General features: G+C 46.6%; 1 protein-coding gene across 1 annotated transcript; it reads left to right on the top strand.

Annotated features, from left to right (window-relative positions):
- Positions 1-328: 328 nt before the first annotated feature.
- Positions 329-26706, top strand: LOC135811560 (voltage-gated purine nucleotide uniporter SLC17A9-like). Its single transcript, XM_065324791.1, has 10 exons — positions 329-752; positions 6832-6876; positions 9190-9346; positions 14841-14940; positions 17068-17331; positions 18918-19014; positions 19525-19647; positions 20412-20586; positions 21755-21784; positions 25690-26706. The coding sequence occupies exons 1-10, from the start codon at positions 507-509 to the stop codon at positions 25827-25829; spliced, it is 1377 nt and encodes a 458-aa protein (XP_065180863.1). The 5' UTR covers positions 329-506; the 3' UTR covers positions 25830-26706.
- The last annotated feature ends 121 nt before the right edge of the window (positions 26707-26827 follow it).

The following is a 26827-nucleotide window of genomic DNA, read 5'->3' as shown; positions in this document are numbered from 1 at the left end:
ATGGCATGTGTATGTCTGAGTACTGCTATCCCACCGCGCCCACGCGCCAGTGCCTGCGCGCGCGACCCGATCTGGGGCGGTCGACATCGGGACAAGGCAGAAGGGAGTTGCCCGGATGCGGGTAGATCTACACTACTACAGATACCCGGATGTTCCTGTCTTGTACAGTGTAGCATGATCTAGGAAGTCGTAAAAATACCACTTCCTGATGTAAGCGCCCCCTCCGCCCCTAGCCCCTCCCCATTCCCCGATGCAAGCCCCACGATCTGGAGAGGATCAGGGGATCGGGAGCAAGAGTCGTAGAGTCGTGAAAACCCGGGCTTTCAACTCAAGACTCTGGACTGTGCTCTGTAGACCTGGTGTTGCACTTGTACTCTACTCTATGGATGGTCCTTGAACTAAAGAGTACTTTGTAAATTGTTTCGAAAGTAGTCGTATTGTAGTCCTCTTGTCAAATCTCCTTCAAAGCGTCCCTGACTCTAGCTTTCAGGGCAAAGTGCTCTTTTATGGTTTCCATCAAGTATGCTGTCCGCGCGGCAGTCCACGAGCTGATCAAATTGATGAAGACATTCTGCCAACCTTTTCATCGTCTGATGTATCTGAACAACAATTACAAATGGACTGCTGATGAGCGGCGGGTATGGTGTGGAGTACTGTTCGTAGGATGCATGTGCTTATATATGTCGAGAAATAGCCTACCCCAAGCTATCGTATCCATCAGCGATGGCGTCGGATGGGACAAACATCAATCTGTGAGTGATTTGTGGTGATAGTCTTTCTTGCTAATTTGTAAAAATAAGACTGAAAGTAGATAATACTTTATGAAAGTTTGCATCTTTCCCACAAACCAGTGAATATTATAATGAAAGTAGATAAAGGTTTAAAAGTAAGTTGTGCGAATAAGTTGAAATAACAATGCATTGTTTCAGAATAAAACAGGATTCAAAGATTTAAATCATCGCAACATGCTACATACAACGTTCGAGACAAGACACATACTGTCACAAGCAGTCACAGGCCACTAACACTGAAGCTCAGCGATGCGCGGCATATGCCAATGGAGTACAGCTCAGGCTGTCATCACACTACGGTACAAAGCGCTGCGTCTATGTCCACGTAAGGAGTTTTTGGTCGGTTGCCACGATGATCCATGTACGGGGTGAAAACGGGAGCAGAGGAAACGGGAGACGTAGACGTGGTGGGGGTATACAACTATTTTGAACTAAAACGGGTGAACGTGCGTATCTCTCCCAGTATTTTCCCGAGCGACCTTGTGTGTGCGTTTGAATTTTCAAATTTCTCCAAAAACGTGACTGCGTGTACAGGTCAAGAACTGTGCCTGTGTGATGATACGACCACCCGTTTTGGATTTTTCACCGTAGACGTAGACATAAACGGGAGTCAGAGAACGTAGTGTGATGACGGCCTTAAAGGGGAAGTTAAGGCAAAAATTAAAATTTCACCAGTTGTAGTCTTCGGGGTGCTGAGTCGAATGGTCTTGGTCCGAGGAAGCTGAGACGCTCCCTTCCTACTTGAATCCCAATCGAACTCGCGCACTTCCGCCGAAACTGGGTGACTGCGCCCTACGAGATGGGGATTTGTATGCAAAATGTCACTAAAAGCGCCATTTCGTTCTTATAAAAGCACGGATGGCTGCGATTGGCCCATATGTTGTAGTCTTTTGGACGCTGAGTCGACTGGTTTTGGTCCGAAAAGGCTGCGATGCAGCGTTCCTCCTTTATTCCCAATCGAACATGGTTGAAGAAGCGGTCACGTGCTCCTGGGTGCCCAAATCACCTGGTCACCACGCCAGCAGGCGACAACTTTCACACCAAGGTTCAACTCGAGTTCAACTCGAGTGACAAGACTGCACCCAAAAAAGGTCAAACAGGCTAGTAAGTTGTACCCTGCAGGCACGGTGACCAGCTGACTGGTGTACGCAGGAGCACGTGACCACTTCTTCAACCATGTTCGATTGGGAATAAAGGAGGAACGCTGCATCGCAGCCTTTTCGGACCAAAACCAATCGACTCAGCGTCCAACAGACTACAACATATGGGCCAATCGCGGTCATCCGTGCTTTTATAAGAACGAAATGGCGCTTTTAGTGACATTTTGCATACAAATCCCCATCTCGTAGGGCGCAGTCACCCAGTTTCGGTGGAAGTGCGCGAGTTCGATTGGGATTCAAGTAGGAAGGGAGCGTCTCAGCTTCCTCGGACCAAGACCATTCGACTCAGCACCCCGAAGACTACAACTGGTGAAATTTTGATTTTTGCCTTAACTTCCCCTTTAACAGGCTGGATGCACATGAAGTGCATGTGCACGTACTGTGCACTGCATTTAGACGTCACAGAAAGTCAGAAACCAAAAAAGATTGTAAGATGTGTGCCAGTGGTCACAGTGCGTTGCAGGTGTCGCATGTGGCATCGCATCCCAAGTAGAGCATCGAGTATCCGAACCCTTCTGGGCAAACACCTTTCAGAAGAGGTCTGAATGAGGGAAAAGTTCGGATAATGAGAGTCATAGATACGCTTGCTGCATAGGGCTCATACATGCATGTAGTACAGTTACATCATCGAGAATGCATGCAAGAGGATTGTGCTACTACATCTACCATGGTATATGCAAGCCTTGCCTGATAGGTAACATGTTTTCACGGTGACAGCGTGAACTATCTACCAACCAGTTTATGGTTGTAGTCAGGAGCACTGTTTCCCATACAGTACGTCCTCGCCTTGTTCACGCTGTCACCATGAAAACATACTACAGTGGTCCCTCTATAATCCGGCACCATTTGTGCCACGAAAATCTGCTGGATTAGGGAGGGTGCTGGATTAACAAATCTGATCTACTGCTGCAATGTGCATGAAGAGGACATTTGGCTACTGAAAATTGTGCCGGTTTATCGAGGGTGCTGGATTATAAAGTGCCGGATTAGAGAGGGACGACTGTACCTTGCAGGGCTACGATGGATTGCGGAAAACCAGTTCGCAGCGACACTACCTCAAACGACGCTTCGTAGTACGGCAGTTCACAGAAAGGCACGCCTCACCGAAAAGACAATTCACAAAACCACATTCACAAGAAGCTTCCCACACTGAAAGACTTTCCACAGCTGTATCTTTGACCGAATGATCAGTTCACTGAATACAATCCCAGCACAGAAAACCTCTCACTGTCAGAGCTCAGAATTATTTACCATGTAAATGTATGATACTACGTATGGAAAGGGAATAATGTGGTGGAAAGTCATTATGCACAAACTATCGTTGAACTTCAACAACATGCCAAAATAAAGAACACATGAGGTATTTTACCCATTCGTGACAAGCGCTTGTCTTTGTTTCTGCTTCAAGGCTCGACAAATAAGGCCAATTTATGCACAGTGCCCCGTAGGAATTCCGCTTTGGTTTGGTTTGGAAACAAATTCACGAAGTAGCTTAACCGTTGGTCGATTTGAACATACAGTAGCTCTGTCGCTGCTTGGTCCAGCACCCAGTCGTTTAAGCTGTTGTGCCGTGGTGGTTTCCTTCTTCACTAAACTACCGATGCACGTCCAGCTTGTTAAAGGGGAAGTATACCCTAAAATCAATGTTTCACCAGTTGTAGTCTTCGGAGTGCTGAGTCGAAGAGTCTTGGTCCGAGGACGCTGAGACGCTCTTTTCCTCCTTTATCCCCAATCGAACTCGCGCACTTCCACCGAAACTGGGTGACTGCACCCTACTACAGTCCATTCAGAAAAAGATGGACTTCTAGCTTTTGGCCCTAAATGGGTCAAATTTTTGAGTTTTTTTAAAAGAATTTTTTTCTGCAATCCCCGATGGAATCCTCTTCCAATTATGTTTCTGAAGTTTTTTCGTCCAAAAAGCAAGCCATAACAAGAATAGGATTTCGGCCAGGTTTTGCCCCAAAAGCACTGAATCTGGAAAAACCATAAAAATCCAGGCTGTTTGACCCCGCCTGCAACAGTGCATTGTGCGGTTCGAACCCCAGTTCAGGTACCCTTTGTGGACCCTTTTTCAAATTTCAAATTTCGCAGCACTGCACTGTGTACGATGAAATCACGAAAATCGCCGAATATGGGAGCTCGCCAGAGCCAGGGCCCATCTTTTTATGAATGGACTGTAGATAGGGATTTGTATGGAAAAAGTCACTAAAAACGCCGTTTCGTTCTTATAAAAGCACGGATGACCACGATTGGTCCATATGTTGTAGTCTTTTGGCCGCTGAGTCGACTGGTTTTCGTCCGAAAAGGCTGCGGAGCAGCGTTCGGCTCTTATTCCCAATCGAACACGGTTGAGTAAGCGGTCACGTGCTCATGCGTACACCAGTCGCCTGGTCACCGTGCCTGCAGTCTACAGTTTTCACATCAAGGTTCAACTCAAAGGTTCAAAGCAGGGAGTCGTGAGAGGCTTTTACGACTCCCTGGTTCAAAGGTTCAACTCGAGTGACATAAACAGGCCCAAACAGGCTGTAAATGAGCACGTGACCGCTAACTCAACCGTGTTCGATTGGGAATAAGGGCCGAACGCTGCATCGCAGCCTTTTCGGACCAAAACCAGTCGACTCAGCGGTCAAAAGACTACAACATATGGACCAATCGCGGTCATCCGCGCTTTTATAAGAACGAAACGGTGTTTTAGTGACTTTTTCCATACAAGTCCCTATCTACAATTATAGTAGGGCGCAGTCACCCAGTTTCGGTGGAAGTGCGCCAGTTCGATTGGGAATAAAGGAGGAAGGGAGTGTCTCAGCATTCGACTCAGCACCCCGAAGACTACAACTGGTGAAAATTTGATTTTAGGGTATACTTCCCCTTTAAATGGTGAGCAAAATGGCGATGCCAAGCCTCTTGTCTTGAAGGTTTTTTGCAGCCTTGCGGCCCAGTTAATCTTTCTGATCGCACCTCGAATATATCATATCTCGTCATGTCTTGTCAACAACATTGCTGTATCCTTTATAAAGCCACTTCAGTCCACCGCGGTTCGTAGTCAATGCATACTAGTAATCGGGTTTTTAACGGAACTCGTCACTGCCCTCGTCTAAGTCCTCCATGGTTCCTTGAACATGATATTCACCACGCACAAGGTGCATAATCCCTACTTATACCTGGCAGAAACAATGATGTCTGCATCAGATGATAGCGCCATGAGCTCCATACGAATATATACTTGAAAGTTGCAACACCATGATTTGTTGATTACCATGATTGACCATGATTTATGATGTTGTTTTAAAGTCCGCCTTGCTTCCTTGCCCACCTCATCCTGAAGATGGTCAGAGTGATCGAAACGTTGAGAAAGAACCGTTCGACTGTGTGAAGTAACAGTGCATCCGAGTGTTGGTCAGTGTTGCCACAATACGAGTTGATTAAGATGAAGCTGCGTGAAGCGTCGTTCCGAATTTATACCATGATCAGAGCGAAAGAAAGACAGCCAAACATTGCTCATAGCGAGCAGAACACCGAATTGTACTCACAGTAAAGCATCACATCGAAAGTCAGTTCGCGGAATATATTCCACACCGACCGATCCTGGCACCGAAATTGGCAATATTTTCTACATGTTCGTCGTGCTTTGGATCACGTTCTATCGCTATGAGCAATGTTTGGCTGTGAATCGGCCCGTCGGTGTAGTGCACATTCTGTGAGCCATTGTTCGATGCTGTGTCGTTCTACGGTCTGTCGTTCTACGGTCTGTCATTCTACGGTCTGTCATTCTACGGTCTGTCGTTCTATGGTCTGTCATTCTACGGCCTGTTGTTCTACGGTCTGTTGTTGTACGGTCTGTTGTTCTACGGCCTGTTGTTCTACGGTCTGTTGTTGTACGGTCTGTTGTTCTACGGTCTGTTGTTCTACGGCCTGTTGTTCTACGGCCTGTTGTTCTACGGTCTGTTGTTCTGTGAAGTAGTTTTCAGTGAACAGCCACTACAGTACTGTCGGGCGCCGAAGAGCGGAGCGTTGGAGAACGAATTGCCTAGAATTTGTCACCAAGCACAGCATACCAATGCATACTTGAGTAGGCTGAGGAAGCAACCAACTTCATCACTGATACCGCCGAAGTCGCAACTTCTAAGTTCGGATAAAATAAGGACATGAATAATGGTAAAGCCAGTGTAACTTGGTCCACACAGTACAGTTTACTAGGCTGGGTGCTCATGCAGTGTGCGTGTACGTACTATGCACTGTATTTGGAAGTAGCAGAAACCAAAACGATTGTGAATCGTGTGCCGCGGTCGCAGCTTGCCGCATGCCACATTGCAGCGCACAAAGTGGTATTATGAATGGGACTTTGTAAGCAACCACCTGTCCCAGAGACTACTACAACAAGGATCAGAGGATATTACTTCCACTTAATTAAAAAGACGCTAGATAAGGAGACAACGTGTACACAGCAACCACGTTTTGGAGGTCCCCAGAGTGGTTGGTTTTGGAGGTCCCCAGAGTGGTTGGTTTTGGAGGTCCCCAGAGTGGTTGGTTTTGGAGGTCCCCAGAGTGGTTGGCTTAGACAGGTTACTGTGCATCTAGACTCTCAATTGGCTCAAAATCAAATCCTCCAGCATGCTCGCCAGACAACGAGTTGGCTTTTCGACCGCCATTTAAGAATAGATTTACTCCAGAGACAAGGAAAAGGTGTCTGTTACTGGAGGCTGTCCAGTTTCAGGATGACCTGAACAGTACGTCTTATACAGGAAGTATGTTTTACCAGAGTCCACACCAGCTCACTGTAATAACACGGTGTACATGTTATCCGCGTCTGACGGTCTGTACTTAGTGATTTTCTACAATGATTATGTTTGTACATTGTGTGTTTGTGTTTGTTTCTGCAGGGGATAGTGCTATCAAGCTTCTTTTGGGGATACCTAGCCACACAGGTGTGTTAAAAGTCACTGCTTACACTGCTGTTTCTACTGCTGCTGCTGATGTTGTACTGAAGTATATTTACAGCTCTTTTTATCTGATACTACCTCCGACAAGCGAAACCTGGCTCGCCTTTTACTTCAATCACTAGAAAGAACTCGCATAATAGAGAGGTTAAGTTTCACGTAAAAGTCTTACGTCCGTGAACTCTTACGTCAAAAAGTGAAAAAAACTCACGTAAAATTTGACGTGTTTTACGTGAGTTGACTGTCCCGCACGTAAGTTCATGACGTGAGTTTTTGGAAGTTTCGCTTGGTTATCCCGACCGAATTTGTGTGAGTTTCCGGAATTTTATCGATATTTATCGAGTTTGTTGGAAGATTTGATATTTGTGCGAACTAAACCCAAATCCTGCCAGGCAAAATTTCACGTCACGTCACACGTGTAACTTAACCTCTAAAAATTACACGTAACATGAGATTTGCACCGCGTTTTGAAAAAGGGCAAACAACGTGTAACTTAACCTCTCTAATGATATACTCACCAAACTATAACTTTGTGTTGCTCAACAGGGACAGTAGAGACAACAGTTAGTTTGAATCACCCTCTTCTGACTTGGAGAACACAGCTTCTTGTGAAGAGGAATTGTCGCTGTCGTCGGACGAAAGTAGAGTAGATTCAGCTGCGGCAAGCATCTCTGCTGTGATCGCTCTGCAACTCTCAATGTCGCTCCTGTGCGCGGGCCACGATGTCGAGGATAGTCATTTCCGCCGCCACTGTCCAGAATGCCGTTGTAAGAATTGTGCAAACACCTCCACACAGGCTCCATCTTTTCAGCTGTGTATTCTTGCCAACAGTCCGAAAATTGCCGCCAGCAATTCCTAGCGATTTCCCTTAGCTATCAGAGACACATCGCTCCGGAGACTAGTGAAAAACGCCAGGTCGTTGACTTTGACGTCTTAACTCTTTTCTGGCTGAGCGACCACCCAGAGCGAGAAAGAGAGAGAAAAAGAGAGAGAGACCCTTGGTTTTGCTTTGACATGTGAAAGCAAGACGATTCTACTTCGCAGTGTGGGGGTGCGCACCGTCGTGTTAGTACAGGAGCTGAGAGACTGGCCTGCCTCAGCACGCCGTGTACCTCACATACGTGAGGATCGCCATGTGCCACTCACCGGCTCGCTGCTTGGCTTCCTGCACCCGGCTTACAAAAAACGCCCCAAGTTTCGCTTGTCGGAGGTAGTAAGTCTTTTTTACGTAAGTCAGGTGGATTCCTGAAAACCCAACTAACTATCCGTATACTCCTATTGTCCAAACGTACATCCACGTGCCAGTATGTGTATCAAAATGCCACACAGAGTTGAATAATGTGCAGATTTCACCTTCTCTGAACTGGCCAGTACTGTCTGTTCACACGCACGCACATACATGCATGCGCGCGCACACACACGCACACACACACACACACACACACACACACACACACACACACACAGCTGACCAGTACAGTGTATGAAGTAAGCTTTTAAACCCATCGTGTCTGGGATATGACGAGTATATTCGCCATGTACATGTAATGTGTATACAGTGTGCATACCGTGCACAATGAATAGTCCACTGTGCAAAAAGCCATAATTCTGGAATGGGGTATCATATTACCATGGATGATAGCCCATTGGAACAGTCTTGGAAAGGGCTTTCCAGAGGTGTTTTTGGTGTTGCAATACCTCAACAAACGATCAAGTGGCAGCAAATTGAATGCCGACTTCGATCTGAACTAATTTCACAGTTTCTGTCCAGCAATTGTTTTGCGACTTTCAAGCCATTCAAGGAATTTCCCTATGCTGTGCCAAAGGCAGCATGACGACTGAGTACATCCCTCGAATCGCTTGAAATTTACAAGTTGATTGCAGTTTGAATCGTAGTCCGACGTTGAGTAATCAAGCGAGTCAATGCCGCGCCTTGCGTTGTGCAACCCTAGACCTAAGAACAGTGGGATGTGCACTGAGTGCTGGGGCAAACTTGACTCACACGACTGGATTTCATTGAGCAGCACTGTACAACATGTGTGTGTGTGTGTGTGTGTGTGTGTGTGTGTGTGTGTGTGCGTGCGCGCATGTGTGTGTGTGTCTGTGTGTGTGTGTGCTTGTGCACTTGTGTACGCACATGTGCACGTGTGTACGCACATGTGCACAAACATGTGCACATGTTTGTGTGTGCATGCACGTGTGCGTGTGTACGTTCATGCGCGCACACGTTCACATGTGGTATACCCGTACATGTATAATTAATGATAATAATTATCATCGTGTTATATTGGTGTGTTGCAGGTGCTAGGAGGATGGCTGTCAGATCGTTATGGTGGACAACATGTTCTGTGGATGTCAGCTATAGTTTGGTCGTTATTGACGGGCATGTTACCGATGTTTGTAACGCACTCTGGAGTACCGGTTATATTCTTGAGAATCGTCACCGGTGCTTTTCAAGGTTAGTGCATTCTGTAATTTAGTTAACTTCGTCTTCTTTCAACTCGGATAATGACTCATGAGCCGGTATTAAATGTAAAATAGAAGAAGAAAACACATGGGAACGAGTTATGAAGCAACTATCCACGACTGTAACAAGTTAATAAGCAGTCAGAACGTGCGATTGGTCCTACCCAACCTTGAAACTTCCAAGTTGGAAGGCTGTTGGTTTGCACACTGGAGATGTGTTAGAGCTAGGTCTTGGGTCATTGAATGTCTCAGTAGCCTGTCAGTTTTGTGCCCTGTTATCGCACGTTCTGACTGCTTATTATCTTGTTACAGTCGTGGATAGTTGCTTCATAACTCGTTCCCATGTGTGTTTCTTCTTCTTCTTCTATTTTCGTCTTCTTTCAACTACTGTATAACCAGGTATGTTCAGTATATTCCCAAAATGGGGTTTTGGCAACGTTTTATTTCAGTATCGGTCAGTATAGCGTCCTGTCCTACAAGTACTTGCTAAGTACTGTGTGTAGTAACTGGCCTTTCTCCACCTGCTCCAGTCTCTCCGGAGGCGTGGGTTCGAATCCCACCGCTGCCACCAATGTAGTAACTGGCCTTTCTCCACCTGCTCCCAGTCCCGTGCCATCTCCACACTTGTTCAAAGGGACGACGATAACTACATTTAGAAGACTGTTTATTGACACGACGACGAAACACAACTAGACAAGACGAACTCAAGACGAAGACTGCTTTTCATACTACAGCAACACGCGCATGCGCCAACATAATGTACACACGACGTACACAAAATAACGTACTATATACGATCGAAATCGATTCTGGGTTTTCAAAAATATTTTTGTTATAAAATACACAGTAATACATGTCAAACAAGTAACGTAGTTGCGTGATGTCTGCGGCCTTCATCCTATTCATAGCTATATATACGATATGGTAAATCTATCGATATACGGTACATACGGTATGATACGGTAGAAAGTCCGTCTACTACACTGTGCTATAACTGGTAGCATGACCTCTGATTGAGTTTTATTGTAGGTATATTATTTGTTAAGACTGAAGTCACTGAAAATAGATACTGCTCCACTGAATATTCCTGGTTTTACATTACAGTTGCCAGGCAATGCTGTGCTCTGCCAGCCTCTACATCACTTGGGCACCATCTTGCAGGGGTGCTCCTTTTGTTCCAGCGTGACAAACACCTCATGAACAGCAGGCATGTGAAGAAGACGACACATCGACATCGGTCGCAGAACTCTGCTCGTGTTCAGTGTTCTCAGCCGCATCTACGCGCACGTGAACGTGCTGTGCATGATGACCTGCGGGTGTACGACTACGACTTGTGCTGGCCTGGCTGAGTTCGGCGTACTAGTATCGACATCTCCGATATCTCCACATGGATCTTCACCAAAAGCGACATGTACGGGATGACGGTGGACAGCTTTTGGCTGTGGAGTAGAGCTATCAACTTTACTAGTATGGCTATGTGTACGCCCAGTATGACTAGTACGTGTAGCTGCAGCGAGTGCAGGTGCATCATGCGTAGGGAAACCACCCTAAAACTTCAACTGGTTTGTGGCAAGGGACTGCTCAACACTGTCACTGGTATAATCAAATTTTGTGTTTCTGTTGCCGAAATACGAACTAGCACTTACTTTCGGCAAACGAGTTTTCGGTGACGGAGGTGCGGAACGAAACAAATCCGTCAACGGAGAAGGGAGTGTCGACCGGTTACCAGCATCAGTTTAGAGCTCATTATCATCAGGAGCCACCTCCTCGAACTCAGGATCGATCTCCCGATCCATCCCCGCACTGCTGTGTGATACTGATAGAATCCGCCGATCAAGATCAGGCCGTGAACCACCGGTGGGGAGATGCAGCCCACGGCAGATATCCCGCAACTGCTCGTGGCGAGCAAACGCCAACGACTCGAGATCCATGGCTCAAATACGGCCCCACAAACTCGAGAAAATGAAAAAATAAGAATAGAAATACTCAAGCTTTCGGCAACGACGGAGGTACGCAGTACTGGCACACAGTGACTGGACCGCTTCTGACACCATGTGAAGAAGAGGGCAAACCAACAACTCACTCTCGTTCGGCTAACTGACAACTAACCCTGAAGGACTGTCATCCTTGTTATTTTCTCTTGGTGTGCGACACTATAAAGTTGTACAATATGTGAGTACTAGTATTTGGGTACCGGCAGTGCGGGAAATAGTACTCAGCAAGCAATTCTGATGTCATATATGGACAGGTGTAATTATGAGGATGTGAAGGTTATAGCGTATATACAGTTGTATCAAGAGTACTTATACCCCCCCCCCCCCCCCCAGAGTGTGCAACGCCTGATCCAGCTCTGCATAGGGTCTTAGTCGAGCGTAGTCGGATCTTCTGATGTCATGGGTACACTTCAATCTTCACACCAGTGCACGGCCGGTCTCGAGGCAGGGCACCGTTGTTTTTGATCCGAGAGTACGAGCGACTCCCCCGGTACCCCTCAGATGTGTACGGTATTATGACGCAAAGATCCGATTACGCTCGACCAAGACCCTATGCTCAGCTGGATCAGGCGTTGCACACTCTGGGGGTTATGTACTCTTGCTTGTATGTATAGGGATATTTAATGGCACTAAATGATATAGAGTTCCAATATCCTCACAAGGCAGCAGTAGTGTGAGTCAGTGTCACACATGACACACATGGAGTTGTGAAAATGAAAATAACCATATCGGCAAGTGACCCTGCATTGCGTCTGTTTCTTGTCTCTAAGTGACCTGTCAGGATGTAACCAAACACGAGCCACTTGACCTAGAAGGCGTAACATATTCTAGCACCATTTTTTCAGTGGGAAATGCTCCTTCCCCAAGCACGGCACAGTCAAAAACTCATTTGCCAATTGTAAGGACGGTACAATCGATAAATTACCATTATCAGGTTGCAATAGTGTGTACGACTACACAGGAGGGGCTACTGGTATATGCCAGCAAGGAATTCCCTCAGCTCCATGGTCTACCCAATACAAATGACAAACAGAACTTACAAATCACACCTGTGCTGGCTAGTCATTGCTGTTATACTCAGAAATAACATTCTGTCCCGTGAAACAAATACCTAGCTTTGTAAAATGCGTGTGGTTATCTCCGTGTTGTAGATCTATTACTAGTATTAGCAGGAATCCTAGCACTATGTATATTCAAAGGCAGGTAGTTGCTGCCTAGCACAAACCACTCCACTCGACTCAGTACATTGTGTGATTGACAATAGCTTTCTGATTTTAACAGCTAGTAGTAGCGCAATAAGTTCACACAAAAAGTATAGTGATTGCAGGCTTGCATATAGCAACATTGACCGTATACTTCACAACATTTGCTGGTCAATAGCTGCTTGTTTGTAGATCTGCACACTATTTTAACTTGATGATGGAAGTTTGTTGAAATAGTGTTCTTGTGCTCAGAAAGGAATGAGTTTTAGTGTATAGTGCTAGGGGAAAGGGCATGGCTGCTCGCCAGCATTTCCCACTGGCCAATGAAGCTGCAGAAAGCCTCATCCCTCTAACGGAGTTGTTAGACTTGCAGGTGGATCTGCACTGATACTGCTCTGTCCAAAAACTGATATTCACTTTGGAGTTTAACATCTTGCTAGAGTATTATGATGCTTTTGAGACAGGAGCAGCTGAATTCATTATCATGTACTCCGAAGTACTGGCATTGCCCACGGGAAGTTACCATATGCTCTGGTTGGGGCATTGGGACTGGCTTATTAGTAGGGAGTTCACCGGTTTTCTTTCTTTGCCAGTCTTAAAATTTGGAAGGAAAATCCTGAAGGATATCAGAGATATGAGGCGTCAAAAGTCATACGCCAACCTTCATTGTCATCAAGCGTACATGAAAACCAGAGTGCAGCTCGGATGGGTTGCTGTCACGGCGGAATTCCATGATTACATCATTTTAGTGATGTAGTGCATACAAGCAGGATTCAAGCAGGTCTCTTTCTGCACAACTGCAGCTCAGTTGTACGCACTATGCCATTTCCCGCGTCAGATCTGAGCCAAATATGATGTTAACGCGGAATTCCGCCGTGACAGACACCCATAGTAGCAAAAGCCGGAAGCTGCACACTCTTGTTGTCATGTACTCTTGTTGTCATGTATGTGGAATAGCATACTGGCTGTGGCACCAACAGGGTTTCCTGGAAAGCCTAGCAAACGCTTAGAAGCCGTAAGATATTGTTAGAATGCTATGGAAATTGGCCTGTAGGTGCAATACAGGTAGGTTAGTCCGAATCTTGAACAAAAATAATAATATTCCAGAAAGCGATGACCAATGAGAACGACCGCCGTAGCAACAATGCTAAATCCATTGAACACGAGTCACGTGGAAATTGAAGTGACCACTGATGATTATGGTTGAATCATACTACAGTCGTCCCTCTCTAACCCGGCACTTGTTTATCCAGCACCCTTGCAAACCAGCACACTTTCTGGCAAAATGGATTTTTTCAGTTAATTTTCTATGCTTTAATCCGGCACTTGAATTCCGCCTCCAGCAGCGATTTTCTGCAACAAATCACTCAAACTGTACATAATTCGATTTTCTAATCCAGCAGTTGTACATTGCATACTGTCAGGGACCATTGTACACAACACATGTAACATACACTTGGGATTATCCTATGCTAGTGCATAAGATATTCCCAAGTGTATGTTATATACATGCATTCCACAAAGTACTTGGTTTGACACAGAACATCCCTACGTTTTGACGTACGACACAAACATGCATGATAACATGTGGGCCGGGTTGGAGGGCAGGATTTGATAATCCAGCACCCTTGTTTATCCAGCAGAAAATGCCGTTGCAAAAGGTGCCGGATTAGAGAGGGACGACTGTAATAAGAATACGTATATACTCATATCTCGGTTATCCGTACCCTGAAGTTGCGGGCAATTTGATCTACCGGGCACCCTTTGGGCGAGTTTCAATGGAAATATTACTGCTCTTTTGTCACTTTTTTGGAAAAAGTGATGTCATATGGCCTTTCCCCATGACAAAATGTATGTAATTCGGAGTGATGCACATTTCACAGTTACGGGCAGTGCCCAGTCCTGGACCGCCCGGATAAACGAGATTTGAGCACCGGGCACCTAAACCCCAGAGGCCTCCCCGGGGCCGCGTATGGCACGACCAATATTCCTGTGCCGCTTCTGTCACCCAAAGTGAACATGTCCTTGATCGCCGGTGGTGTACGTTACTAGCCAAAGGCTGCCCCAGCGTGACCATGCCGCTGAAGGGTGCCCGTTGTAACTGTGATCCCGAAGACAGGTCACAAGCCTGCCTTCAAATACGCGACTGGCATGAAGACTGGCCCCGCCGCATGGCAAGGGTGTCCAGTTTGGGTGTGATCTGGATGCTGGGAGGTTGGGTGTGATCTGGATGCTGGGAGGTTGGGTGATAACTACAGTTTTGCGTGTGTGTGTGTGTGTCTCTCTACAGGGGTGCACTACCCTGCTATGTCTAGTCTATTAACAGCTCATGTCCGAGAACAAGAACGCACGTTTTACTTTGGAGTTGTCTGTGCTGGCTCTCATATTGGGTGAGTGATGCCTGTTGAATCATATTGGGTGAGTGATGCCTGCTGAATCATATTGGGTGAGTGATGCCTGTTGAATCATATTGGGTGAGTGATGCCTGTTGAATCAACACTTACATGTAGTTTGATTGAAATCCAACTACTGTTTCTTGTGCTTCAGTTATTTCCGCTCCTCCTGTTGTTTGTGCTGCTGTTGTTTGTGCTGCTCTTGGGTGTTTTTTTGCATTTTTTTGCTGTTGGTTATGCTGTTGTTGATTGTGCTGCGGTTGCTCTTACTGCTTGTGCTGGTGTTACTTGTTCTGCTGTTGCTCGTGCTGCAGAGTGCTGGTGCTGGTGCTGCTGTTGCTGGTGCTGCAGTTGCTGGTGCTGATGCTGTTGTATGTTTGTGCTGATGCTCCTGTTGCTTGCACTAATGCTACTTGTTTTATTGTTGCTTGCACTAATGTTACTTGTGCTGTTGTTGCTTGTACTGCTCTGGCTTGTGCAGCAGGCACGTAGCCAGGTTGTCAAGAGGAGGGGGGGGGGGGGGGGGGACATTTACACGACACCCATTATACGACATGCCCAGACATGTGCATGTGCCTAAACGAGATTTTTTCAAATTTTCAAGGCTGTGGGCAGAAAAATGAGGGTTTGTCTGCACTCTTCAAATTCCCATTGGCTGCGTACCTATGCAGCTCTGGCTTACTAGTACATGTATGCAGGTGTTGGTCATGCTTCGGTTACTTGTGCTGTCGTTCATAGTGCTGCAGTTGCTTGTGCTGCGATTGCTGGTGCTGTGGGTGCCTGCTTCTTATGCTATGTTGGTTCCTCTGCTGTTGCTTTTGTTGCTGGTTATTTTGCTGCTCTGTCTTGGGCTTCTGTTGGTCATGCTGTAGTTACTCATACTGCTGATGCATGTGCTGCTAATGTTAGTGCTGCTGCTTGTGCAAATGCTGCTTGTGCAAATGCTGCTTGTGCAAATGCTGCTTTTGCTGCTGTTACTTGTGTTTACTTGTGTTGCTCGTGCTGCGGTTACTGCTGCAGGTGTTGCTCGCACTGCTGTTACTCGCACTACCGTTACTCGTGCTGTTGTTGCTTGTGCTGCTCCGGCTTGGGCAACTCTGGCTTGCGCTGGTGTTCGTCCTGCTGCAGTTACTTGTGCTGTCGTTACTTGTGCTACCTTTGAGTGTCCTGCTGTTGCTGCTGTCGCTGGCACTGTTGTTGCTGCTGCTGTCGCTGGCACTGCTGTTGCTCCGTGTTCCTGTTGCTGCACAAGCTGATACTCGTGCTGCTGTTGCTCTTACTCTCTTTCACTGTGCTGCTCTGGCTTGTGCTGCTGTTGCTTGTGCTGCTGTTCATCATGCTGCTATGAATCGTGTTGCTGTCATTGTTGCTACTATTACTGGCGGTGCTGTTACTTGTGTGGCTGTTGCCAGTGCCTCTGTTTTTGCTGGTGTCGTATAAGTGGCAGCGGTCAAGACATATTCATACAATAATGTGAAAGGCTGGGTTACATTTTTACATGGGTGCTTTTCCAACATCTACGAGTATATTATGCATTTTTGATATTTTTGATATGTGTGTCCATGTGTATATGTGTGTGTGTGTGTGTGTGTGTGTATGTGTGTCCATGTGTGTGTGTGTGTGTGTGTGTGTGTGTGTGTGTGTGTGTGTGTGTGTGTGTGTGTGTGTGTGTGTGTGTCCCATATGGTGCAGTGGTATGTGCAGCGATTTCCAATCGAGAGGTTGCGGGTTCGATTCCCGACGATTATGGTCACACACGTCTTTCTTCTCTTTCTCAGACTTCTCCTGACTTTTCTTTCATTCTCCTGGGTGGTTACCAACAGCCAGTGCATGCCGGAGTATGTGGTGTGATGTGTGTGCGGGAAAAAATGAAAAAAGACCAAAAAGTAGGGATTCACTGGCCAGAAAAAGTCACTTCATAGCTGTGTGGTGTAGACCAGGCTGAATAGTGGTGGTCAATTCTTCAGCCTTGCAAGTTGTTGAATGGTGCAATCCCAGCACAAGCTGCTATGGCTTCTGCTGTAGCATCGCTATCATCGCCTTCGGCGATGGGCGTCCAATGGTCCAATGGTGTGTGTGTGTGTGTGTGTGTCCATGTGTGTGTGTGTTCTTTCTTGCTTATAGGACCGTGTTTTCAGGAAGTATAGTTGGATTGCTGATATTCCGGTGGGGCTGGCCAAGTGTTTTCCATGTTCTTGGTGCACTTGGCTTCTTTTGGGCCATTTCTGTCCATTCCATATTGGGCACAAGCAAGTTTGGTCGCTGGAGTGCCGCAGCTTCAGCAGCATCGCAACCAAGTATTGAGCAGCCGCTATCTGTGTTAGGTGATGTGTCTTCTGTCTCTTCTATTGTGCCTTGGAGGGCCATGTTCACAACCCCAGCTATCTTGTAAGGAACTGTTGAATTTGTAATGTCTGTGAAGTATAGTTGAAAGCTCATGCCAGATGATGTGGATTGCACATAAAATTCATAACCTCTTGGTCTGAATGCCAAAACTGAGTTCCACCTAAATAATCTAACGCCCTAAATGTTCTCCTTTTACAATACTACACTGGATTTTGTTTTACTTGTCCTATGTCAAGTGCCACCATGTATTGGCAAGCGTTAGTGATGGAAGCTTGCACAGAGCATGTGTGTTTTGTCAGGCGTGTATGCACACTGTATCCTACACAATCCCAGGTTTGAGCTGGGAGTCTGTACTACTTCCTAAGTACAGTCAACTTTGCGTATAACAACACTCGGTGGGGCATCAGAAAAGTGTCCTTATAGTACCCGAAGTCTCATTAGGCCACACCAAGTTATTTCTATGTTTCGCGTCACCCGCCCGCGTACCTTTTCGAATCCTTGACAAGAAAAAAAAAACCTAGGCGAGCCAGTCGATGGCTGTTCTGGCGAACATTCTCTAGCCAGTATGGCAGATCAGAGGGTATCAGCTTCTCGATAATCTTGCATTCCAGGCGATGGTACGTAGAAGGTACGAGAGATAAAAATTCTATTTTTCCAAGCCGTGCGGTAGGCCTAGGGCCGGCCTGCTCACCAAGCGAGCAGAGATTCCAGGTGTCAAGGACTTCGAGATTTTCCACGATTGTGATGGAGCGGGATCCCACTCGACTCATGTCAAAATGCAGAAGGAGCCATCCATGAAATCTCTGTATCGCTCCAGCCCAGTCTGCCAGCTGTCCTGTGACGACTTGTCGTTTTGGATAGAAGTGACAGTTTAGTAGTGGTATTAGACACCCTTAGCAAACAACGTTATGTTGTAGCAGTATTACCGTAAAGGGGAAACTACCGTGATTTGGGCTCGACCTTTAGCAAGATGCACGCTATTTTTAGTACGCTGTTGCCACGAGAATAGCTTTTACTTAGCGTGGTACAACCATTTATGTCACCATATACGCGATACAAAGTGAAATGAGTATGGACTATGCAATATTTGGCCAAAAACGTACCGTTGGTCACAACGATAAATCAGCCCCATAACATTTCTACGCTGCAGCTTCAACGCTATTCGGGTGATCAAGGTACGAGTACCGTAAAAAATAGCGTTACCGTTGTTTGCTAAGTGTGTCTATTCTGTGTGCAACATGGCTCAGTACACATACATGTAGAATGGAGTTTTGCTTTTTTCTTCTGTTTTTTCTTTTTTCCGCCCGCCTGTGTGCCTTTTCCAGAAAATATCCGACGCAAAACATAGAATTAACTTGGTGTGGCCTTATATGTATTACAGTTAGATGGGACTTTGCTCTGGGCATGGAAATTCTGTCGTTATTCGCGAATTGTTGTTATATCCGTAGTCGTTATTAGCGATGTTGACTGTACCTGATCTCATTGACTAGCTGCGGTTCATTGCTTTGACGTGTTTATATGTGGCATTCGTTTGTTTGTGTATGGTATGTTCCCGGGCTATCAGGTTTTTTTTGTGTATGGTGTATTTCCAGGGCTGAAGTATTTATTGGTGTGGCGTGTTTTTCCAGGGCTATATTTGTGGCACATCTCTCTGGCCTGTTCTTCTTCAATATTCTCATCAACTGGCTACCGACGTACTTCCATGAAACCTTTCCTGGCTCTCAGGTAAATTGTTGATGTCTGTGATCTTCTTTCACATCAACACCCAAGAAGTTTGTTATCAGGAACATTTTGAACAAGTTGGCTCAGAAATGGCAAAGTAGACCTGGGTGCTCGAAGGCCAACCATGTATCCTCATTCCGATCACCCATTAGCTCATGTTTTGTGATTGTATTCAACTCCAATTTTTTGCCCGGGGACATTTCGATCATGTTCTCCTAGCAGGCCAATTTTCAGGGGCCAGCTATATGCAGAAGTCTCAACCACGCAAGCACCTCAGGGGTGGGGGGGGGGGGGGGGGGCAACCACTTCATGGGGGACAAATGCCTCATGGGAGACGGAGAAAACCAGACACAACTAGTTTATTCCCTGGGAGGACATTTGAGACATGCTTTCAGTCTTTCTTTTCTTGATCAGGCTATGATTGCATAGATTGTACAGGCCATCTGTGCAATCTGGAATTGTGCAGAACATAACTTTGTGTACACTGTGTTGTGCTGTGATGTGCTCTCACAGAGCTGGCTGTACAATACCTTGCCATGGCTGTTCAATGCTGCATCAAGCATAGGAAGTGGCTATTTCTGCAACCAGTGGCTTTCTACTGGTTCCAACTTGACTGCCGTCAGAAAAATATTTGTGGTAAGTGGAAAGATTGTGTAGCTACAGTCACTGGTGCGCCTGGTGCCATTATTGCTGCTGCTGCCGTTGTCGCTGCTGCCGTTGTTGTTGCTGCCGTTGTCGCTGCTGCCATTGTCATTGCTGCTACTGCTGCCATTGCCATTGCTGCTACTGCTTTCCGATTTCCATCAATACGATTCCCACATAGCTATTTCTGATAATGCGAACCTCGAAAGGGGGATGTCCGGTTAAAATAAGAAGTCCCACGGAATCCTCTTACATAGAATATGTGTGGGATTTGTGCTGATAATTCGAAGTTAGCAAAGCGTAATTAGAAGTTCACTGTATTTTCTGCAAATCAGTTTAGTTTGCATGCGCAGGCAGTTCAGTGTCCACTAAATATGTGTCTAAGGTGCGCAGAGCAACTCTGCGTGTCAATGCGAGCATTTTGACATACATAATGTGTTGTGGGTACATGCTTGGATAATTAGAATGTCCGGATAATTAGAAGTTTTTCCTTGGCATTTTGGGGTTCGAATTATCAGGATTCCACCTGTACTACTGAAGTGAATATATCAAACAACATGGCTCAAACCTGAAGAAGGGGGTGCGACTTGTAATTGAGTATGCGGCAGTCCTTTTTTTGTCTTCAGATGTTTCTTTTACCTGTCTCGAAACTAACTACTTCTTCTCCTTCCTTGTTGCTGCTGCTGTTGTTGTTGTTGTTGCCGTTGTCGTTGTCGGTGTTGTTATTGTTGTCGTTGATGTTATTGCGTTTTTTTTAGGGTATATCACTGCTTGGACCAGCTGTGGGACTGTATATCTTGCCATACTGTAGTTCAAGCTTTGCTGCTGCACTTTGCTGTGTGTCGTTTGTGGCAATGTGTCATGGTGCCTCTTCGGCTGGTACTATTGCAAACCCATCTGACGTTGCTCCCAATTGTGCTGGTTCTGTATTTGGTAAGGCATGCTTCTCACTTTGCATATTCACTGTACCCTGTACAAGTACGTTATTGTGTGTTGCTCCCTTGAAAAAGCTGGCACTTTTTATGCCGACTTGGTTTGACACTTGGCTGACTCACGAATGCTATGCCGGGCACACGAGAAGTCCATCAAACTTCAACTCGGCATACCTGGAAGAAAGCACCGAAACATGTTGTCCTTTCTGTTCATTCGAACGTGAGGACTTTTGCTACGCCAGCATTTGGAGTTACCTTTTCTGTGTGTCATGAGTGTTTCTGCTGATGCCGGTTTGATATGGCCCAACGACATGTCATATGCAGTTGCTGTGGTTCCACAGTCTCCTTTACTCACACATAGCGTAACAGCTCATCTCATACTTCGAAGTAATATCCAACAGTTTTGCGGGCCGTGCATCAAGTTTCTAATCGTGCATACTAAAACTTTATCAGCAAAGAGTCTGTAGCCTAATTTAGGTAGAACGATTGGTTGTGTGTGTACTCAGGAAATGGCTACAGGTTATCACTGCCTGCTGTGTTCACTCACACTGCTCACAGTGTTTCCGTGTTGTAAACTTCAGCAAACTGCATGCAGGGGACTGAATGCCAACATGCTGCTGTTGTGGACATGGAAATCCGGTCGCACGTCTAGCGGCCCCAGGGCGCTGGCCATGCAGCCGTGAGTAAGTGGTACAAGCACACAATCATGTATGCACTGCAGCGCGCTGGTCGCATCAGATCAACATAACATGCACTGCCTGCAACATTCTGTACGCGCTGAGGGCGCCGGCCCGGTCAATCGACTGGATTTCCATGTCCACGACAGTACTTGCATTAACATCGCCTGGACAACTCAGGACTGACACACATTAACCTGGCTCTGTATAGGGTCGTGGTCCAGGAGTTTTGCTAGTCAGCAAAATAGACACAGTCAAATCGTGGGCGCTTCTCCAAATTCAGGACTGATTTCCTGGGAAATTTCTAAATCATAGGAAAGGCGTAAAACCTGGCCAAATCTCTAATTCATTTCAAAGAGTTAGAGATTCGGTTTCGGAACAATTGGCACCGATGTTAAAACACCTGTGCCAATTGTTCCGAAACCATCATGGAACAGTTTGCCATTCTGGTCTTGATTCGCCTTTCTGCCATTTCTGTGCTTTATTTCTCAGGTGTCATGAACATGCTTGGTGCTTTGGAAGGTAAGACCTATGTGCCAATACCCAATACAGTGTAGTATGATACTTACCGTGGAATATTGTCAAGAATCCATAATTCCAAGAGCATGCAACTCTGATCTCCCGTCTATGCGTGCCCTGTGCGAAGCACTGCATTCATTACTTAGGGACATGACCATCGAGCTGACTGGGTTTGAGATGGGTTTGTCACACGATTTCATACAGTTTCACACGTGATACGGGAGATTCAGATTCAAAGGCAATTGCCAAACATCGCCAACAAACAGTCTGGAATCTCTGAGAAAATCCTAATTTTCCAGCTGGAAGGTAATGAGTTATGCACGCTGATGCCCAGTTTGTGGTTGCATCATGTGGGCAGCGTGCCATGCCTTATCCAGTGCTGCCAAACCGTCCAATTTTTCGGACAGTGTCCGATTTTTGAAGGCTCTCCCAAAAACCGGTCCGAAAAAGCAGCCAAAAATAATGTCAGGGATCAGTACGAGGTGATCCGCAACTACATGTACATGTATGTATAAACGTGGTAGTAAATTTTCTATTTTTCTCTACTTTCTGGCACCATAATGTGTCAACTGTTGCTATGAAGTTGAAGTTTGGCCCCCCATGGTGCCCTCACCAAAAATCTGGCCTGGCCGGCCGTCTCTAAAGGTACAAAATGTCATCCTGCAACAAGGGTGTTTTGAGGCCGTGAAAGTAGGTGTACTATTATGTAACATTGAGTAAAGTAACGGTCTACACCCGGGAATATCATTCACAGACCTGTAAAAGCGCTTTGGCAAGGTACAGGCACCAGTTCTCTGAGTGTTGCAACATCAAACGGCATTTGAATCGACCACATCTCGTCTAGGTGATACGAATATTGAACTTTTCTGGTAATCTATTCAAAATTCGTCTCACTGCAATCGCCCTCCGAGGAAGTATAATAATATCATAGTGACACGTTCTATCGAAACCAGAGTGGCATGTGAGAATGCCAAGGTGACCAACAGCAACGAAAAGAGAGAACAATGGGAGTTATTGGTCATCTGCTCCTCGACTATAGTCACTGTTGAATACTGCTGATAATCGAATGGATATACCGGATACTAGAGACATTTCCCAACTATGTATCACCACCATGACTTCGCAACTTAGAGGCTGACCACTTTGTAACATTGCTTCATCGATTTTAGGGGCATACACAATTGATGACTGACCCGGGGACGTCAACATTCACATAATTTACCAATTTCATCCGATTCCTACGAATTGGGCTAGCTTCAATATACCTTGCCGACCTTCCACGATGCCAGTATTTTGTCAGCTGAAGCCTCGGTAGGGTAACTCCAGACGGGCAAGAAAGAAACTTCAGGTTAGCCTCGACAGACCCGAGGAATGCATAATTTACTCCATTTGTTACATAATAAACAAATGTTGCATCACCTCGTACTTTCCTATGCAGAAGTCCTGTATTTTCATTTTTTTATAAACTGGCACGTTCGGGTTCTCCGCCTTCTCCGGAGATCTGTGAAAATAAAAAATATAAATATAAATGTGCATGTTCGGGCTCTCCACCTTCTCCGTGAAATAATAATACAAAAGAAAACTAGAGGGAAAAGAAGCAAAAATGAGGAATATGAACTGGTTTAGGCACCATTTGCAGTCAGTTATAGGGAGCAGCGGGCCTCGGCAACGGCCAAGGTAGCAGAGGCATCTGCCACATCACTGACCCGCATGGCCATGGGGCATCGCCGAGCACCACGCAAACAAACCATGCTGGAGCGAACCAGAGCAAAGCTAAGTCGGCAGCGAATCCACGCCGTTACTCTGCTGTACGGCTCCTTCGTCGTGTCGGACAGGAGCCCGGCAATCCGCTTAACGCAGGTTGTTGCAGACTTGTCCATGCCACCTGTTGAGGAGAGAACGAGAGGTGAAAAGGTTGCATGTTCGATCTCTCGAACACGCTCCTCATAGCAGCGGCATTTCTCCCGTTCGTGGCGCTGGTAGCAGGAGGGTACTGAGGTGGAGCGATTTGAAGCTGCTGAAGGGTTAAATACCCGTACGTCGAAAAAAGTGCGGTCAAAACGCCCACCCCTGACACCATTCGCTGCTATATCCAGCCTAGCCTGGGGGTCCGTTATGGTAGAGCGGTAGCGGAATACTTCCCCAGTTACCGGCTCCAGGTGGGGTTCAATGGTGCTGTTGTTGGTGACCCGTTGGAGGAGACCAGCCGTTACATCCCGTGCCTCGTTGTGCCTCAGTGAGGGAAACCCACCCAAAGAGCACGACAAGGCGTGGGCGACGGTGAACAATGCACCACATGGGCAGCTCGACGGAATGTGGGCTGGTTGCCAGCCATAGCGGAGCGCAAAGCCATCCCGGAACTCACCCTTCGAAAGGGCAAAGCCATGGACCTTCTGGGGTCAACATGTCAGCCAAGCCGACGCACCCTTCTCCGCTGCCAGACCGACACAAAACTGGATATCAGCGTTTGTGTCAGGATGAACTCTTTGGCTGTTTGGGCCGTTGATCTGCGGGTACGACTTGCCACCTCCGTCTTAGTGGACCGTGCCAGGTCCAGCACATTGCCAATCTGAGTGCCCTGGTGCAGAATCTTGCAGACGAGCGCCAAGGTTATCTCTGCCGATGCCTGGAACTGGTCGCCCAAGTTGGTGCGGTCGACTACAAGCCAATGCCTCCTTCACGGCTTTGGAAGGCAAGTACCCTTCTCTCACGTGGGTTTACCGGCTTACCGCACAGGGCAGGAATGAGGACATTGGTGATGGCGTCTTGCAGGGGGCAAGATTTGCAGCAGCACACTCCATGACCCGGCAAAGGAAGGACCAGCGATGCTTTAGGCCTTGCGTGAATGCTGCATAGGCAGCCTGTGGCTGGGATTCAGCAATCTCGGCCAAGGACACAATCTCATCTTTCCATTCGCTTGCCTTCAGGGATACATAGTTCTAGACGAAGTCCGTTGATCCAAGTGCAGCACCTAGAAACCGGTGGCCGTCGGTGGTAATTTGCAGACCGATCCCTGCAAAGGCGTCCTCAGCTTCCCTCAGGTGACTGGCCTTCACAACCAGGATTGATTTATCAGCATTGGCTGAATACCTATACGCCGGTCCTTTCTGTCGCAGAATATCCCACCAAGCGCATAGTCGTTGGACTCTGCCGCCCGCGGAGGAGTCCTCTGTGCCCCCCCCCCTAAAAATGTCGACCTACAGTCGCCGCCAAAACAATCCCGCCGATGCTATGTACATCATGGGCTGCATGCACTACCATTACTAAAGTTAGCCACTACCGGCACACGCAATGACTAGACTATGCCCTGCTGCTGCCGGGCCTGCTTGCATACACTCAGTACAGTGCTCGACTGCAGACTGTTCAGTGCTATGCTGGTACAGTAAAAGCATGCATGGCACCATGAAGCACCGCCGGAGAACGCGTGCCATACCACTTGTGCCCATGCTATCAGCTTTGGCCGGATTTTTTTGGTGACGACTGTGGGTTCAGCATACACGTAATGACCATGCACCAGTCATGCGTGGCCGGTCACATCCCCCCCCCCCCCTCCAAAGGGGGACCAGCTACACCCCTGGTGTGTGTGTGTGTGGTGTGTGTGTGTGGTGTGTGTGTGTGTGTGTGTGTGTGTGTGTGTGTGTGTGTGTGTGTGTGTGTGTGTGTGTGTGCACATGCATACTGACTATGTATATGAACAGTATACGTAGACTTTCCACAGTGCTCATACGGCAAGGGGCAAAGCTACCTTACAAATAAGTTAGAACGAGGTTTTGTTGTGACTCCCAGTTTCACGCTACGCGATCATCAGGCAAACAACATTCTAACAATATTGATTCTAGCAGGTTTGAAGTCGGTTTATATTGAATTTTTTTTTGCAATCTCGTATGTGTTGTCTGTTGGAGTTGTAGGTATGATGGCAGTGTACATTGCTGGTCACATCCTGCATACCTATAACGACTGGAATGCTGTGTTTTACCTGGCGTCTGTCATTTCCGCTCTTGGCGGTGTAACATTCCTCTGCCTAGGGAGTGGCAAGAAGGTGCTCTAATGGACGTAAACGGTTGCTCCCTTTTTTAACCCAAAATCTGAATTGGCTATTGTACATTGGATTTAGCATGGAGGTTTCATGCTACTAGTTTTATCAGTGTTCTGTGGCCAGTTTCCGTGGTCTTGAGCAGGATTTGCACAATATCTCAGTCGGTCGTCTGATGAGTTTTTTGAACACGAAACTCGGAGTAATAACGAGAAAGCTCTTTGGTCTCTGCTGTTCTGCCTTGTGTAGTACGCTCTGCCCTTGTTAGGGTAGTGAGCACTATTTGCAGCAAGGACTCCAGACGCTTTTTTTTGTCAATCATTAGGACGTGTCGTTTTGGCCCTTGATTGATATCATGAAATGTGCTGTGGTGCAGTTCCCGCTAGAATCTAGAACATATTGCTGGGCTACGGTTTGGTATGCTGTGCACAGCCAGGGTGTAGTGAGCGCATCATACTACGCTTGCTCACTTTGCATGTCTGCACCCCCTAGCAATTACGTACTCTTTGATGGCAAGCAGGGTCTTTTTTGTTTTGTTTGATTTTCCGGCAATGGCGAGAGAAGCACAGATGTGCAGTGGGTGAACACACGCTTACTTGCGATATTCACACCGCCGTCGTTGACCACCCATCCTTTGGTTATACTACTGCCATCGCACTTGACATTAATTTTACATGACCAGTGTGCTCTGATATTATTGATCTCTATCCGCAAAATTTATTAACTTATTCAACTCCCCGAATTTTTTTATTGACTGAAATCAGTTTAAGTGTCACGATCAGGCAGTAAATTACCTCTCCTCACTGTTTGTTGAAATTGAAATCAGTGTTGAGTTGTTTACATTGGTGAACTTCTGATTAATGGCTTGTTTGGTTGATTGTAGTGTGTTCAGTCTGTGTAGATTGTCATCATTATCCTGTGGCACCGTGCTGCTGCTGCCCCTGCTGCTGGTGGTGGTAGTATTGTGGATAGCAGATACGGGTAGATCCACATTGTGCTGCTACGGACAGAGT

The sequence above is a fragment of the Sycon ciliatum genome, chromosome 3, assembly GCF_964019385.1.
Source record: "Sycon ciliatum chromosome 3, ocSycCili1.1, whole genome shotgun sequence".
Taxonomy (NCBI): Eukaryota; Metazoa; Porifera; class Calcarea; order Leucosolenida; family Sycettidae; genus Sycon; species Sycon ciliatum.
The sequence above is the reverse complement of the archived record's forward strand: the minus strand, read 5'-3'. Positions and strand labels throughout refer to the sequence as shown.

Bases quoted from the DNA above. Each gene is read 5' to 3' on its own strand.
- LOC135811560 (XM_065324791.1), top strand. From the start codon at position 507: ATGGTTTCCATCAAGTATGCTGTCCGCGCGGCAGTCCACGAGCTGATC. The intron at 19,015-19,524 runs GTAAATTGTTGA...GTGCTCTCACAG, and splicing joins AAACCTTTCCTGGCTCTCAG to AGCTGGCTGTACAATACCTT. The intron at 19,648-20,411 runs GTAAGTGGAAAG...CGTTTTTTTTAG, and splicing joins CCGTCAGAAAAATATTTGTG to GGTATATCACTGCTTGGACC.